This window comes from Osmia lignaria, chromosome 13, assembly GCF_051020975.1.
Source record: "Osmia lignaria lignaria isolate PbOS001 chromosome 13, iyOsmLign1, whole genome shotgun sequence".
Lineage (NCBI taxonomy): Eukaryota > Metazoa > Arthropoda > Insecta > Hymenoptera > Megachilidae > Osmia > Osmia lignaria.
Genome location: NC_135044.1, coordinates 8005991 through 8022019, shown reverse-complemented (window position 1 = coordinate 8022019; position 16029 = coordinate 8005991). Strand labels below are relative to the sequence as shown.

Below are 16029 nucleotides of genomic sequence, written 5' to 3'. Positions count from 1 at the left end.
GGGATCCCAGACACCCCAGATTTACTCGCTGATTATATTTTCCAGAAATCAGTCAAAATCAGCACGAGACCGAGAAATTAATAAAATAACTGTTTGAGAAACTTTCATTTCTAAAAAGATTGCCATAAAAATATATCTTATTCAGTCAGTCTGTTTACGGACGTTGATAAAGGAGGGAACGGGTTTCAATTTTGGACGCAGCGCCATCTATACGAAAGTAGCGGAAACTACTTGCCGAATAGTCAACGAGTTACCGATTTACCGACAGTTTCGCCGGGGAGACACTGGCGCCATCTATTCGAAAGTAGCGGAAACTACTCGTCGAATAGTTTCCGCGACTTTTTGATAGATGGCGCTAGTGTCTCCCCTGCGAAAATGTCGGTAAGTCGGTAATTCGTTGACTATTCGGCAAGTAGTTTCCGCTACTTTCGTATAGATGGCGCTGCGGTCCAAACAAAATGTCCTTAGATCGCCAGGAGAATTCAGTTGTTCTAGTTAAAGGGTTGGAACACTTTCTTCTCAGCTGATTTAAAAAGCCATTTTCCCGAGAGTGTAAATACACCTGTTGCATTCAATACCAATGTGCGCATAATGAGTTCGAGATCAGATGAACATGATGAGCATAGCGAAACTACTATCAAAGCTGAAATTCAGAAAACACTGCTCTCTATTAATGACACAACGAACAAAATGTAAGATAAAATTATAATTTAATAAAGAATTGCAATTTAAATGAAATGCATTTATTTTATCTTTCAGAAAAAGTGAACTTAATGCAATTAATGTTCTTACTAAGAAAAATGGACAACTCCATATAGCAGTAACTGAAGCAAATGAAATATTGATCAAAGTGGCCAAAGACATGAACATAAGCAAAATTGAAAACTTTTTAAATGATGATAAAGAAGATAATGAAGCGGTACTTCATTTTGGAAATGTTTTTTCTTCATCTGCCTTTCAAGAAAAGATATTGCAATGTTTAAATGATGTATAATTATAAATTTTATTACTAGGTCTTTTGTGTATATATTTTTAAGAAGCAACATTATTATTTTGTAGAAAAATACAGAAAATATATACAAATTTTATCTGTATTACTCGTGAAAAATACCTTTTTATACAATGAATAAATTTAAAGCTTTGATTCTGTTAACCAACTAAATTTTTGTTCTTTACGATCAGCCTGAGGATTGATCATAATGTTTATCAAACTTGGAGCATCACTGACCTGTAACAAAAATCATTATACCATTAAAATAATTCTTACAGATACTATACATTAAACATATATTAATTTTACCTGAAGGCATGATTTTATTGCTTGTTGAATATCCTGCACTGTCCTACAAAAATATCCTTTCTTCCCAAACATTTCTATCATTTTTTCATAATGAGTTTCAGATGTCAGAGAATTTGGTGGTGTTCTAAAAATTAATGCGTTTAGAATTATTGGCTTTTGTAAGTGTACTTTTAGTATTTCTAAAACTTACACCTGTGTTGGCTCCCCCGAAGACTGTATCTGCCTAAATGTTTCACTGTCTAATCCACCAGCAATACCATTATTATTCACAATTATAACAATAATAGGCAGTTTATACCTGAAACATTGTTGATTATTATAAAAATTAATTTATTATTGCTATATTTACTAGCTCCAATTACCTGAACATTGTCTCAATTTCCATGCCTGAAAATCCAAAGGCACTATCTCCCTCAACGCAAAATACTCTTTTCATAGGAGCATGATTCTTACAGTAAAGAGCAGCTGCTATGCCAAAACCTAGACCTACACCCATAGTGCCAAAAGTAGCAGCGTCTAATCTATGGCGAGGCTCGTTATTTAACAAAATCGTTTTACCAATATCCATCGTATTGGCTCCTTCCGAGCAAATAATAGAATCTATGAATAAAAAATAAGAAAGTGTCTATTAGTAGTATTTTTTAAAGTAACATTATTTCTTTTGCTACAGTGTCAAATTTGATTGAGCTGTTTAACAGCAAATATGAAATTACTAACTAGGAGGAATAATTTCTTGTATATGTTTAAAAACAGCATAGTAATTTAAGGGTACCGAAACATCCGCCGACATTCTCTGAAAAAAGAAAAAAAAGAGAAATGGAAACAAAAACTTATTCATTACACGTTTGTTTATCATAATTAAATAGAGTTCTTACATTAACAAGCGTTTTGTTCTTGTTCGCTTTAGCGAGAAGATCTTTCCACCATGGATTGCTCCTTTCAATCGACCATTTACGTTCTTTTAGAACAGTAACAAGGCAATCCACAGCTGTTGAGATTTCCGATTGAATTGCTATGGCGGAAGAAACAGAATTATGCAATTCTTCTGGGCACAAGTCGATCTGTATTATTTTAACATCATCTTGAAAACGAGGCGATCGACCGAAATGTAACATCCAGTTTAATCTGGCGCCTAATAATAAGATAACGTCGCTTTGTTGTAACGCAGAAGTTCTTGCGCTAGAAACGCATCGTTCATCCGTGTCTGGAACAACCCCCTTTCCCATTGGCATTGGAAGGAAAGGAAGATTTGTTAAATAAACAAGATTGCGGATCTCATTTTCTGCTCTACCATAAGCAGCTCCTAAATGATGATTTCGAATGAATATCAAATTTTTCTATCAATATCATACCATCAATTACCTTTTCCAATAATTAACAATGGTTTTCTTGCTCGCATAAGCAAGCTAGCTGCCTGTTCAACTAATTTACGATCAGGAAATATTAGCGGAGGCGGTGGGCAAACTGTAACTTTGAATATTTTTTCCTCGTCGACTGATTGGGTCAATATGCTGGCTGGAAAATCCAAGTAAGCAGCACCTAGAAATATTCATAACGTAGAGCTATGTATATGGTATTTTGTACTTTTATCGTCGCTACAAAGTATACCTACCAGGTCGTCCGTAAGTGGACAGCCGAACAGCCTTTTCTACGTGAAGCGGTATTAACCCTGCAGATGGTGGCCTGGCGGCATATTTACAATAGGGTTTAGCGGCTTCTACCTGTGGCCATTCTTGAAAACCTCCAACTCCCTCGTGATCCTGAGCGCACGATCCTCCGATTACTATGACTGGCCTGCGTAAAAATTTGCACCGCATAAATTACAGTACCTGGTATCGAAAATTTCTTTCTTCCTTTCTTAAATTTCAATTTTATTGCCATTTTTACAAATTACTCTGTAACGTTTTTGTATCTTTCAACACAATTGATACGTGATACGTTTATGTAATCATTATCTAACTTATATGCTGTGTATTTTTTTTGTTAATAATATGGCACAATGAATACGAACTGAGTTACGCAATCGATCATAAGATAATCATTTTCTTGGGATGTGAAATATGTGTGCATCCTGTGAGTGCATTAACTACAATCCATAACAATAATATTCTTATGTGTTGCATCAACGTGTTCTCATAACAAATTGATTACTATTACATATAATTTACTTCTAGATTCAGAATAGAAACATTGTTGTGGTAGAAAAAAAGAGAGGTGCACATTGCTCACCAGCAATTCACTTGAGCGTTTGCCATACCACCTATAACGTGAAGCATGCCCGGTCCAGAGACACATAAAACTACAGCTGGTTTTCCTAATTAAAAAAAAAAAAAAAGAAAAAATTTAATTAATCCCAAGTCATCACAGTGTGTTCGCGTAGCGTAAGAAAAATCGTTGCGCGCTGTAGTAAAAATTTTAATTACGTTCCTCGAATAATATGCTCGCTTTTGCGTGTAACAATTTGTTCACACGTTTATAACTATAACTCGAATTTTTTCCCGCTTACTCGTTAGGTAGCCATAAGCTTGTGCAGCGTAGCATGCGGCCTGTTCGTTTCTAAATCCAAGATATTGAATGCCCAGGGCCTGTATGGTCATGGACAGCTCAATTACGGGGTGTCCAATTATTCCAAAAACATATTCGATGCCCTGTAATAAAATAATTAACAGAATTATTATTGCAGTTTCCCTGCGAGTCGACTGAGAACTGTGAATAGTTATTTCATTAAAATTAATTTGTATAATAATACAATATTAATTTAATGATATGCGCATAACAATAAGTGGGACCATTTCTAAAAGTATTATCACTGTATTGTGATTGACGTAGTCACTAAAAGCGATAAACTCGATGAAAGGAAAAAAACTAAATATACAATACTTAATATATACAATAATTAGTGTACATAAATTTTTTTTTCATCGTTCAATGACGATAAATACATTTTTCGATAATGACTAATAATAATTGTTCTGGCTTAAACGCTGAATCGTTCGAATTCGATATCAAACGTTTACAAGTTTCCAGGATAACTGCATTATTTGTGCAGTCGACATTAAGAGAATTACTACGTACCAGTGAAAACATAAATTTCTTTACTGTGATTTAGAAAACGAAATGATTCGTGTTTTTACGAATCAAGATAACGGTATACAAATTGAGAAACTGATTCGAATATAAGTGAAGTTATAACGAAAACGGCATGCCCCGCTGCGATGAGCGAACTCCGCTTTTATCGCGAATTACAAAACGTAAGTATTACCTTTAGCGAATACAAACGTTTCTGATTTTTCATAAAAATTTTCTGTATTATTTATGTGAAAATTTTCTTATTAATAAAATACGTAAAGTACCTAATAAATATTAAAGAAGTTCATATTAATTTTTAAAAAAGGACGCGCGTATATCCTTTTCAATTTAAATTAAATTAAATTAAATTAAATTCAGTTACGTATAAAAATTAAATGGAAACATTTCGTTGTTGTCGTTGTTTATGTAAATACAGCGTTCTTGATTCAACTTTATTGAACTTATAGACAGTTATCTTTCTTCTGGCGATAGCTGTATTATCATCGACTATCGACATAAAAACCGTATGGAATTTTTTTAAATCCCGATTTGCAATAATAACAATCAAAATAAACCTGTAAAAAAAAAGATTCTATAAATAATATCATATTTTCATGGAAATTTAATTAAATATTAAGAAATTGAAAGCAATTGATTCAAAAATGGGATAAATAATGAATGAAGAAAATAAAAAAATGTCACTCTGCGTCTGACAAATATTTTAATGGTACTAAAAAGGTATATTGTTTGTTCAACCTGTATATTACATAACCTCTAAATGTCATTAGTTTTGTAAAAAAAGAAATAAAAAGCAAATTAAAAAAAGATGATAAAAAAACAATCTTGTACCTGAGCTTTCAGAGCCTCGGCAGTTATTTGATTTCCGCTCTTCATTTTTAAATCAAATTTGCTCGCGATATCCTCGAAACGTTATTGCTTCTGACAGCACTATCAACCAACTCGAAGCAATTGCAGCTTAGCTGGTGTATACTTGAACCGTAGCGTTGTTGAACTTTGGATCCGATAAAGAAATAAAACGTGTAATTCCCGAATAATTTCATTCGACCTTCCGCAAATTATATTTTTATAAATTGTAGAATTCATCCAGCGGGTCAAGGGGAAATTTTTCAATTTACAATAGATATTCAAATCCGATCATCAGTTTTTGAATCTCTAAAAAAAGAAAAAGTATTTAAAATTCGGTCAGGAATAAATAATTAATTATTCATTAACAAGTGTTAATAATCATTCAAGCATCGAATGTGTTCCTTCCAATCCTAAGGGTACAAGAGGATGCTTCGGGTGAAGGCCGTTTCTTTTTTTTTATCCTTAAAATCCACTATTTTTTAATATAGGAACAACGTACTTACTTTTTTTTTTAATGACGTAACCGGCATTACAACAGTGTACTCAATCACGTATGGAATTTCAGCACGTGATTAAGAATAATTGACAAATCTGATGCGTATCTAATAAATGCAGAGAAATACGCTTTGCCTTGCACTCGAGGACACGTCAGTGTTTAGCCAGGTCAATTTTGGCCCTCCGGCTCTTTCAATAACACCGTCTACCTGCAAAATATCCTGTTGCGAAAAGGATAACGGGTCCTTAAATTATGACTTAGAGGGTACCTGAAGCACAGCAACGCGGTGCGAAACCATTATTCTGTAGATTTGGAAACTCGTTTTCACCGTTTCCTTCATTTTCCAACAGTCTTCTACCGAAAATTTGCCCCTGTAGCATGCAGTCACGCGTGTCGGATCGCGTTCGGGTTTCACAGGCGTTTCAATTCTGCAACAAGTCGGGAAATCATCAACTATTGAATTAATTAACTACCTAACACTTATATGCAATTTTAGACGTCAAATTAAGTATGAACCAATTATGCAACCTTTTGTTTTATCTGATACGTTAGTTCACTTTACTGACAATTAAATTTTGAATTACCAGCTACGATTTTGTTATCGGTTTAAGTTATAATTACAATGTCCCTGTAAAACATCAATAAATTCACCCTGTAGATAACAACTTATCCGTTTATTTAAAATTTAAAGACTAGATATACATTAAACGCGAACTGCTGCAGTGTGAATTACTGTTATTTGGAAGGCGACGAGCATTTTTTACCTGCAAATTGGTCATTTACTTGTCCGGTGACCTTAGACGAAGTTGAAAGTGCGCTCAGGTAGATGGGCGCATTGAAGGCGCGGTTCAACGCCGGACACGTTAACTTACATTTAAGCCGAGGGATTTTGCCAGGAAATGCTCGCGGTGTTTATTGTCGAAGGGTACATTATGGCCCAAACGGATAAGAAGACCTAACGGTTAAAAGTGTATAATTATTTTTCATTGAATTCGACTGTCCGTGCAATTTAGAGAAAGTTGCCAGTACCTGGGGACATTTGAAAGCACTTTAATGAGCGTGCAATATTTGAAGAAAGCTTTTGGAAATCTTTTATATATTTTTTTCTTCGATATTAGCTACACGCTGTTCGTCCAAGCGTACGATGAGAACCTTCCACGTTGAATTACGCAACTCTTCGGCTCGAATGTAGCACTCGGTTTTTTTTTTTTTTTAATCTAAACATAGAAACAAAATTATTATTGGAAGTTAGCAATTACGGGTATCATTATTTATAAAATGGTCAAGATAAAGCTTTAACTTTTCTTACGCTCGTTAAATATCTTAAAATAAATAATATCAATGAATCCTTCTTTCTCATGTTCTTCTACTGAAAGTATATTTTCAGAATAATAAAATTATCAAAGACTGATGGTTCTGTCGTATTTGTTATCTGAAACAATAAGAATTATTCAGTTACACGATTACTCGTCTTTCACGTAAACATCGCATTTGTCCTCGTGTTTGAAGTAAAATAAACATCATCTACATCGATTATTGTCAGTGAAGAAAACGCGTTATCGGGTAATTGCACATTGATTATCGACGGATGAAAGTTTACCGCTACACATCAAAGACAATGAAAGATTTGCATAACATCGAGCGCACTAGTGTGCCGCGAATTCGAGTCGAGTTCGAATGGTATTCCTGGATGAAACTCGATACAAACAAAGGACCAGAAAACCAGTAACGCATTTACGAACATTATCCTCTGACTAATTACACACAGCTTGTCCGTGTACATAAACAATCGAGCGATACCATGAATTCTCCAACGTAGAAGATGCGCTTCGTTGATGTTACAATAATTTGACGATGGTATTGCGTTGCGACCACAACGAATTCGTGGCGCAAACCCGTAAACACCGTGGATTTACGTAACAACACGGTAAATTGTTGAAAATTAAGGAAGTCGCGATTCTACGATGTCAAATCACAACGGAACACCCACGCTTATAGCGAATGATTCGCGTTTAGTTTTTCTGCTTTTATGGATCACTCGATTTATCCGCATTCATGAATAGTAAAATATTGTAATTTAATTTTGCTATTTTCTACAGTGTATTACTCGCTCAAACGCTAACACGGTATAATTATTAAGAATTATAATTGCAAATTTAAGCTCAAATTGCAAATTGCAAATTTAAGCTCAAACTGCAAATTGCAAATTTAAGCAAATTTTCTTTCCTGTAAACAGTGAAACAACGTCTTTTTCGTCTAGTTTCTACAGTTTAAACTAAAAATTGCTGAAGAGTTCCAATATTCTCTGGCGAAATTGTGAGATAGAGGTAGCAGGGGTGGTTTACCCGATCCTCCAAAACTTTCGATGTCCTTTCTTCTTATCCCGAGGAAGGGATGTACCTGGTTTCCCCACTTACTCTCACCTGCCGACTGCTTAAATAGCCAAGCTTGCCCAACGGATGTCATCAGTCACTCCTTGCAGAGATTCGGGTTTGTGTCGTGTCCAATAGTTTGTTTAGTTTCCCTTGAAAAATGTTCTGAAGAAGACGTGCCGAAGGGACGCGTTCAGTTTTCGTGCGTGATCCACGAATTCCTCGCTGAAAAATGTACAAGCAGATTTACAAGAAGTTCTTTCCACGTGAGTGAAACATGGTGTTTATAATTTTCTCTTTTTTTCCTGTCAATTCAATGTTTACAAAAAGCAAAATTTATACTCGTCACCTTACAGTTTACACAACTGGTTCGTTTACCTCTTCTTCCTCTTCTTTTTTTTAAAACTTGAATAATTTTAAAAAGAAGTCTTCAAGTTTCAATGGTTGTTGAAATTCACGTCTATTCGCATAGTTTACAGACTTGCCGGCATAGTTTTCGAATCACGCCCGTTATTTAACCTTGTTACATGCTAATCACACTTGGCTAATTTTCTTCCTGAAGAATCTTTAATATCCTGTTGTGTAGCCATCGGGTCCTATACAAATTGAAATACAGTAACTATCTATACTAATTAATAGAGATACATTAGAATGTTTGATCTTGCATCATTCTAGAACAACATTTTTGTTATTTAAATGTTATATTACCAGTTATCTGTTCCCTTCTAAATTCAATTTGTAGATTGGTTTCTGTAACGGCTGGCAAACGGTTTTATCGCAAAAGCTTAGGGAAACAGAAGTTTGATTGGTGATCGAGGCGACAGAGATGTTTGTAAATAATAGAATACAGCACAAAAATAGTTTGTAAATATAACGTGAAATGGTTGGAAAGTGGTCGAGAACTTTCTTTGAAAGACAGACTACGTCCTCGCACGCTAGGAGTAACGAACGTTGGAGGAAAGTTAAAAATTGTGCAAGAGAGTATAGGCGCGCAAGGAAACCTATTTATAGAACACTTTTTCTTTATAATATTTATAATAAATATAATTTTTTATCATATATTAACTCTGTTAATATAGTTCTCCAACGATATGATTGAATGTTTGTAATCAGTTTTTTCTTGTCAACCGGGTAGTTGAAAAATTGAAACCAGCTGCATAAAGATGATAAGTTGTAAGGGTAAGCAATCATAGTTGGCATGGTGATCTGTCGCAATAATTTTGCAAATTAACATTCAGGGAAATCCGGTCGCGGTCTCGAACAATATATTCCTCGATTCCCAATGTTCATTATTAGATCCTTTCAGGACTGCGGGGGAGGGCTTTTCAACGACCCGGATTCTAAGATATGGAAATGCTTAAGTAAGCCGCAAGTTACGAGCCGTGATAAAAACCAACCTCGATACTTTTGACCCGATTCGCCGTCTAAACGACTCGACTAAACTAAATTAATTTTTCATTCTTCTTTCGCAGGATGGATCCCGACACGAGTGCTGATCTGCCTGATGATGTTCACAGCCTGTTGGACGAACTACATGTGTCGTTTGCAGATGCCAATCCTGGCGGTTCCGATGATCAAAGCTCTGCCCGGCAATACCACAGGAGGTGCTTGCTCCGATGATTCGTCTCGTGTACGACGCGCGCTCTCATGGCTGGACCCAGGGGCATACCTGGAAGATCAGATTCTAGCGGAGAGACTGAAAGCGGCTCAAGATTCCGTGGATAAAATTCGTTTACCTAGGGACATTACAAAGAGGGAGGCAGATTCATCAAAACCACGCGTCTCGCTGTTCAGCGGCGAACCTTTCGATTGGAGTCCCTCGGTCCGTGGTCAACTGATAGCAGCGTACAGCTACGGGAACGTTCCTGGAAATTTCCTGGGTGGTCTCATGGCTATGCGATGGGGAGCGAAGAAAGCGATACTCTGGACTTCTGTGGTAGCTGCTATAGTGTCACTGATAAGTCCTATCCTAGCTCAACTGCACTGGGGAGTTTTACTCTTCACCAGGATAATAATCGGTGTCACCGGAGGAGTGACATTCCCGGCTTGCCACACTTTGGTCGCTAAATGGGCACCTCCTGACGAGAGGGCTCGTTTCGTTTGGTCCCTACTCGGTGGTACTTTTGGTACCGTCTTCACTTATCCCATGGTAGCTGGTATCGCCGAGACGATGAACTGGGAGAACGGCTGGTACATTCCATCCTTGTTGATGTTCATCTGGATATTCTTCTGGTTTATACTCACGTACGACACGCCCGCGGAACATCCTGGGATCTCGGAAGAAGAGAAACAGTTCATCGTTAAGTAAGTGAATGTTAATGAAATTATTGATTAGAATGTAAGACAAGTTTGCGAGTAGTTTACCAAACTTTTTATATTCGTTATTCAGCTCCCAAGCGGGTACAGTGAGGACTGAAAAACCTTCGCTGGCAGAGACACCGATCAAAGAGATCTTCACGTCGGTCCCGTTCATCAGTTTGATCTTCTGCCACTTTGGCAATATGTTCTTGCTGTTCTTCTATCAGAACGCGATGATGTTGTACCTGACGAACGCTCTGGGATTCCAATTGTCAAAGGGAGGCCTGGCCGCTGGTCTGCCTTGGGCAGGAAGGATGTTCCTCGGGTTCGTCTTTAGCTGGGGCGGGGACACGCTTAAGAAAAAGCAAATCGTGTCTGTTACTGTTCTTCGCAAAGGCGCAACGGTGTTCTGTAATTATCTTAACAACAATTTTTCCCTTGTTCGATAATCTTCTAAAATTTATTTTTCTTTCTGGTGTTTTCATAGCTCACCTGATACCAGGAATCTTCCTGATACTAGTCGGCTACGTTGGATGCAGATTCGTTCTCGCAAACGTGTTTCTGGTGCTAGCGCTGGGTTTCAACGGGGCAGCGAGTATCTCAAATTTGTCCAACAATCAAGATTTGTCACCGAACTTTGCTGGATTCCTATACGGTATCATAAACACGATCGGCGGAACTTCCGGTATGATTATTTCACCGATGGTGGAAGAAATAGCAGGGAAACACGGGGTAAGTGTCGTCATTTCTCTTTTTATCTCGTCGCTAATGTGCTTCGCTGTGTAATCTTGTACTTTATCGGCTTTGCTTCGTACCCGCTTATCGCAAACGTTTGTCGAATTACTTGCATGAATTATGTAATTTTTTTTTGTTTGTTCATTTGTACATTCATCGTTGTGATAGTAGTAGCGAATATCCTGTTACTGTCTCGTTACGCTTAAAGCTGCTCTTGGCATATTCGAGACCTCAGTTCAGCCTTGTACTCTGTTGCGTAACTCATAGTACGGGCAGTACTGGGGAATTGTGTGTGCGATGCATCCAAAATGAATCATCTAAACGATTGAAAAAAATTTCACCGACCTAATAGCACCTAGAATTTCACCACGTCACACAGACAGCTTTGCTTCGTTCCTCTCTTTTCTCTTTATACAATTCGTGTATGTGGAATATAAGAATATGTATATGATAAAATTGCAATCTTTCTCTCTCTTGGATGGAGAGAGGATGCAACGAGTCGAAGCGATAATATACACTTCTTGGTATCCTGTAATTCTTGTCATCCAGATGCACGAAGTACTAATTACAATGTCAATATCCGTGGATTGAACGCGCTAAAAAAGTTGTATTTAAGTGGAACAGATGAAGACCTCGCTAATGCTTATCCTATTCACATTCATCCAGACACTCTTTCGTGGTGGTGACGATTTGTGGGTACTTACTCGTCTCTATATCATCCAGCTTATAGTACGAGACGTACCTACAAGTCGCATCATCCGTAATCCACTCGCATACGCAATATTCATATGCACTGGTCTTTTTTTTACCCTAATGCTTCTTAGTGATCATCTTAACAGCAATACCAGGTGTACGGGTACGTGTATCATCGATGTTATTTCCAGTTTATGTGGCTTTCTAGCTGTTGTGCAGTGTCTTAAAGAGTCGTTCCTTACGGGAACTAACTGTTGATTAATCGTGTATAAGATTTTGTTGCGTCTTCTAGCATGCTATCGAGAGATGGCAAACGTTATTCTGGATCGGTGCTGCAGTGTGTATCGTTTGTATGATCATCTTCATATTCGGCGGCAGCGGGAACATCCAAAGTTGGAACGAAGTTCGAGCTGACCGGCAACGTCGTCAAGAAGAAGGAAGAGAGTAGCTGTTTCCTGACGTTTTTTAGAGACATCGACGTGCTATACTGAGTTGTGAAGTGAAAATAATTAGACAGGAAAAATGAAATTGTGAGTTGATTTTTAACTTTGACAAGAGCTGTGTTTATATTATTAAATGTTGCGAAACGTTGCCGAGTGTAACGGAAGTATCGTGATGACGAATAGTATTGTATATATTTTATAAATCTACTGACATGTACATGTTTTAGTTTATGAAATTGTTGTAATCTCAAGTGATCTATTTTGTATACCAAATGGAGGTTTTTCTATATTCTATATAACTTAAGATGTTTTAAAAAAATGTGTGTGATGCAAATGTTTCGTTATTAAATAAACGTGTTTAAATTAAATTGAATTCTGTTCACTGATTCGTATGATGTGGCATACAATGAAACGGAAAAAGGAAAAAAGAATTGAATTTTAAGGATGCGTTTTTGCTTATTAGAAGAAACAAATATTGCAGAACGTATGCACAGCAGCAAACAGATTTTCATTGTTAATTGAAAAGTATTTTATTAATTCGCTATACATTTTATCATCACAAATACTTTATTTGCAGTTGCTAATTTTAATTTTAATTTTACTTACTGGTTAATGTCATTTTATAACAATACTTTTCAGTGCTTCGTCTTTCCGTAAAATAAACGACTGTTCTCTATTGAAAAAAAGTAAAAGTAAATATACAAATTGAAATCTTTCACTGACCTACCGCCTAGCAGCGATAAAGCAACAATCTTTGCGCGCACTTCATCCCAACCAAACTAGCATATTCTTTTATTTCGTTTTCTTCTTCTTGTTTGACACGTTGAGATTGCCTTTTATATATTTGATACGGCATTGCAGCTCGACGATACAAAATTAATACCTAAAATGAAAACAAGATCTCTTAATAGAGAAATGAAAAATACAAACATTTGTCATAGTAAGAATCTATAAAGCAAAGTTTATTTTAATACCTTACGAACATCGACTACACCATCTTCGTCGATAGCATCAATGTCATCGTTCAACCTGCAATATTTTTGCTTATCTAATTTCAGTAGGCAAGGTTCTATATCAAACCACCCATAAGTTTCAGGACACAATAATTTTGACGGCCTCATTCGTGCTTTGTATCGCATCTTGGGACAAGAGTGTATATAAAATCCCATGTAATAATATTTTAAATCTGGCGCAACTTTATTTAATTGTCTCGTTAAATAAACCTCTCGAAGAGAACTACGGATAGATATAACGATGTAGATATTACAGAAAAATTAAATATCAACGTGTGAAAGTTTAGATACCGACCTAAATGTTCCAAGAGAGAGGAATGAGTATGCTGGATCATAAAAGAAGTAAACACTTGAGACACAAGAAGGTAAAATATCTATCACTCCAACAGCAATTAATTCATTATCTAACCAGTATTGTTCGTGAAATGAGCCATATCCACCGGGTGGTCCATTCTCTGGTGTCCATGACTTCAAAATTATATTTGTATATTATCTTTGTACAAAGCAATGAAATTATATATAAAAAGTAAACGATATCTAATAAAAAATGTTATGGCAATATCATACATAATATTTAAAACGTTTTAGCATTAATGCAAAGTGTACCTGCAGAGGACTTTTTACAATAAAATTAAAAAACGATTCTATATCCAAATCTTCTGGCGGATCTCCGTGGACAATCATTTGGTATTTTTTATAAACATTTGCACTTACTTCAAGAGTGCTAATAAATTCGTCGGACATTGTTCTCACCAATTTTATCTGATGAAGAAATTAATTGTAAGAAATTAATTCTTGAATTTACATATAAAACATAACACATAGTAAGAAGGTCCACTTTGCTCCAATCGTGTATCATTTTACGTTTACAATGTAACATTAATTATGTATGATATTATGCACTTATGGGTAGAAGCAGCAAATAATATTTCACGAATTCTGACAATGTATAAAATCATATGAACTACAAAATTACCTGTAAAGGTGATTCCACAAGAATTCTCATATATTGCTTCTCTACAACCTTTTCTGCTGGAACCCCGTGAATTGTTGTTTGATATTTTTTATATGTTTCAAAAGACTGTTTTGATGTTTCTATGTATCCAGGGCTCTTTGGCGAAACTCTAACTAGTTTCAGCTAGTAAAATTTGTAAATTTAACATAACTGTATCCCAATAATAATCAAACAAAATATTGTAACTGAATTGAATAATCATACAAGTACAAAGTACTAAAATTTTCTTTCTGCATTTTCTTGTTACATGTTAACTTAACTTTTAGCATCAGACAAATTGGAGAAAGAAGGACCAACTTATTACATGCAACGGTTATCGAGATACTTGAAACAATCGTTACAAATCCTACCTGCAGTCTATTAGTTCCATTACACATTTCTTCAAACAATTTCTCTAAACTTTTAGTATGGTTTTCTTGTTTATTTTCTTTGAACATAGCATCTATTTCTTCTTGAGTTTTTCCTTGCGCCAATAATTTATTTTGTTTGCGTTGTTTACGTAAAGCTTTCGCTTTCATGCACGGCGGTCTAGCAGCATTCATTTCTACAGACTTTAAGCTTTGAGATGTTCCATCGGACTCATTTTTATGACTCGATGTAACAGGTATGCTTTCTGAAGCTTTCTGTTGAGTTTCCGAATCGCAAGCTTTTTTTTCCTTGTCCAATATAGTAGGTTGTAATCTTGCATTCACTTCATCATTTACAAATTTCACATTCATATCAGAAGCACTTTCTTGCGCTTTTAGAAAATGTTTACTATGATTAGGAATTTCCCCAATATCTACAATAGATTCATGTTAGAAACATATGTTTTGAGGATGCATTGGAACTCTGATTATTTGTACCTATATTATCACAGTGATCCTCTTCACCAGTATCCATAGTATCATTTTTTTGCAATTCATTTCTTAAGAACTTAGCCATTCTTTTCAAGACTTTCTTTTGTGACTTAGAAATCTTAAATTGTAATGCTTCACACCTATAGCCAACAATATGGAACTTAGTATATTCATAATTAGATTCATTAGTATCATGATAACAGTTCAAAATTATTGCATTTTATTACCTGATGGTATACATTGGGCAACACGTTTGATCCATGGTAGGCTTGTAACAATAAGAACCGCATCTTCTCCAACCTCTATCTATTAAACTCTGATAATCTTGAACAGTCAATATATGTGTTCCCATACCTAAAACATATTAAATGGTAAAGTTAACATAACAGTATGAAAAGTACATGTATGTATACATATATACCAAACTGTCAAGGGACGTACATAACCTATTAATAGACATAGAGGAACATATGTAATTTAATAAAGATATGATAAAGTAGAATCTCTGATTACTATACTTGCCATGACTGAAATTTGTATTAGGACTTTTGCAATAGCCACAACTGTATTTCTCTTGTTCAGCATAATATTCAACAATACTGTACGACTGTTTCGCCATTTTTTTTCCTTTGTTTTATTAATTTTTTCTACTATTATGTTAATAACATTGACGTAATCATTGAAAACCGAAGTGTAATCGCCTGAACTGTTTGTTAATTGATAACTTTCTATATTAATCACTCCGACAATACCACTACGTATTTACAAATTCAACCCACTAAACAGAAAGTGACATTGAGTACTGCCATTTTGTTTCAATTTTGAATGACGAGGCTAAAATTTGAGTATAGCAATATCACATTTTTAAAATACAAAGCTATTATACAGT

At 35.6% G+C, this 16029-nt stretch overlaps 4 protein-coding genes and 1 long non-coding RNA gene across 9 annotated transcripts; 2 read left to right on the top strand and 3 right to left on the bottom strand.

Annotated features, from left to right (window-relative positions):
- The first annotated feature begins 454 nt into the window (after positions 1-454).
- LOC117602467 (uncharacterized) lies at positions 455-994 on the top strand. The gene is made up of 2 exons (XM_034320525.2): positions 455-692; positions 760-994. The coding sequence occupies exons 1-2, from the start codon at positions 592-594 to the stop codon at positions 992-994; spliced, it is 336 nt and encodes a 111-aa protein (XP_034176416.1). The 5' UTR covers positions 455-591.
- On the bottom strand, positions 985-5542 carry Hacl (2-hydroxyacyl-CoA lyase). Of its 2 annotated transcripts, none has more exons than XM_034320515.2 (11): positions 5219-5542; positions 3807-3948; positions 3530-3614; positions 2913-3094; positions 2663-2839; positions 2176-2603; positions 2018-2093; positions 1663-1900; positions 1491-1598; positions 1301-1424; positions 985-1228 (listed from the first exon to the last, which is right to left on the bottom strand). In XM_034320515.2, the coding sequence occupies exons 1-11, from the start codon at positions 5261-5263 to the stop codon at positions 1133-1135; spliced, it is 1701 nt and encodes a 566-aa protein (XP_034176406.1). In that variant the 5' UTR covers positions 5264-5542; the 3' UTR covers positions 985-1132. The 2 variants fall into 2 exon arrangements, with proteins under 2 accessions (XP_034176406.1, XP_076547966.1); XM_076691851.1 differs by lacking the exon at positions 5219-5542 and adding an exon at positions 4376-4515.
- On the top strand, positions 4411-12805 carry LOC117602463 (sialin). Of its 3 annotated transcripts, none has more exons than XM_034320518.2 (5): positions 4411-4551; positions 9577-10408; positions 10494-10813; positions 10890-11134; positions 12123-12805. In XM_034320518.2, the coding sequence occupies exons 1-5, from the start codon at positions 4503-4505 to the stop codon at positions 12276-12278; spliced, it is 1602 nt and encodes a 533-aa protein (XP_034176409.1). In that variant the 5' UTR covers positions 4411-4502; the 3' UTR covers positions 12279-12805. The 3 variants fall into 3 exon arrangements, with proteins under 3 accessions (XP_034176409.1, XP_034176410.1, XP_034176408.1); XM_034320519.2 differs by lacking the exon at positions 4411-4551 and adding an exon at positions 8231-8370; XM_034320517.2 differs by lacking the exon at positions 4411-4551 and adding an exon at positions 9291-9465.
- LOC117602469 (uncharacterized) lies at positions 6413-9287 on the bottom strand. The gene is made up of 5 exons (XR_004580960.2): positions 8483-9287; positions 8156-8329; positions 7042-7164; positions 6762-6949; positions 6413-6687 (listed from the first exon to the last, which is right to left on the bottom strand). It is a non-coding gene; the product is annotated as an uncharacterized LOC117602469 (long non-coding RNA).
- Positions 12806-12921: 116 nt separating the features above from the next.
- On the bottom strand, positions 12922-16025 carry Ate1 (arginyltransferase 1). 2 transcript variants are annotated; one of them, XM_034320521.2, is made up of 8 exons: positions 15663-16025; positions 15368-15494; positions 15147-15280; positions 14652-15082; positions 14263-14424; positions 13582-13754; positions 13248-13509; positions 12922-13156 (listed from the first exon to the last, which is right to left on the bottom strand). In XM_034320521.2, exons 1-8 carry the CDS (start codon positions 15757-15759, stop codon positions 13004-13006), a joined length of 1539 nt encoding a protein of 512 aa, XP_034176412.2. In that variant the 5' UTR covers positions 15760-16025; the 3' UTR covers positions 12922-13003. The 2 variants fall into 2 exon arrangements, with proteins under 2 accessions (XP_034176412.2, XP_034176413.2); XM_034320522.2 differs by lacking the exon at positions 14263-14424 and adding an exon at positions 13893-14048 and having other exon boundaries at positions 15663-16015.
- Positions 16026-16029: the final 4 nt, after the last annotated feature.

Excerpts from the sequence above, each read along its gene's own strand:
- LOC117602463 (XM_034320517.2), top strand. The coding sequence starts at position 9,387 with ATGTTCATTATTAGATCCTTTCAGGACTGCGGGGGAGGGCTTTTCAAC. Across the intron at positions 9,466-9,576 it reads TAAGATATGGAAATGCTTAA|GATGGATCCCGACACGAGTG; the intron begins GTAAGCCGCAAG and ends CTTCTTTCGCAG. Across the intron at positions 11,135-12,122 it reads AAATAGCAGGGAAACACGGG|CATGCTATCGAGAGATGGCA; the intron begins GTAAGTGTCGTC and ends TGCGTCTTCTAG.
- Hacl (XM_034320515.2), bottom strand. The coding sequence starts at position 5,263 with ATGAAGAGCGGAAATCAAATAACTGCCGAGGCTCTGAAAGCTCAG. Across the intron at positions 3,095-3,529 it reads AACGCTCAAGTGAATTGCTG|GCCAGTCATAGTAATCGGAG; the intron begins GTGAGCAATGTG and ends ATTTTTACGCAG. Across the intron at positions 2,094-2,175 it reads AGAACAAAACGCTTGTTAAT|AGAATGTCGGCGGATGTTTC; the intron begins GTAAGAACTCTA and ends TTCTTTTTTCAG.
- LOC117602467 (XM_034320525.2), top strand. The coding sequence starts at position 592 with ATGAGTTCGAGATCAGATGAACATGATGAGCATAGCGAAACTACTATC. Across the intron at positions 693-759 it reads AATGACACAACGAACAAAAT|AAAAAGTGAACTTAATGCAA; the intron begins GTAAGATAAAAT and ends TTTATCTTTCAG.
- Ate1 (XM_034320521.2), bottom strand. The coding sequence starts at position 15,759 with ATGGCGAAACAGTCGTACAGTATTGTTGAATATTATGCTGAACAAGAG. Across the intron at positions 14,425-14,651 it reads ATGGAACTAATAGACTGCAG|CTGAAACTAGTTAGAGTTTC; the intron begins GTAGGATTTGTA and ends AAATTTTACTAG. Across the intron at positions 13,157-13,247 it reads GTGTAGTCGATGTTCGTAAG|GTATTAATTTTGTATCGTCG; the intron begins GTATTAAAATAA and ends TTTTCATTTTAG.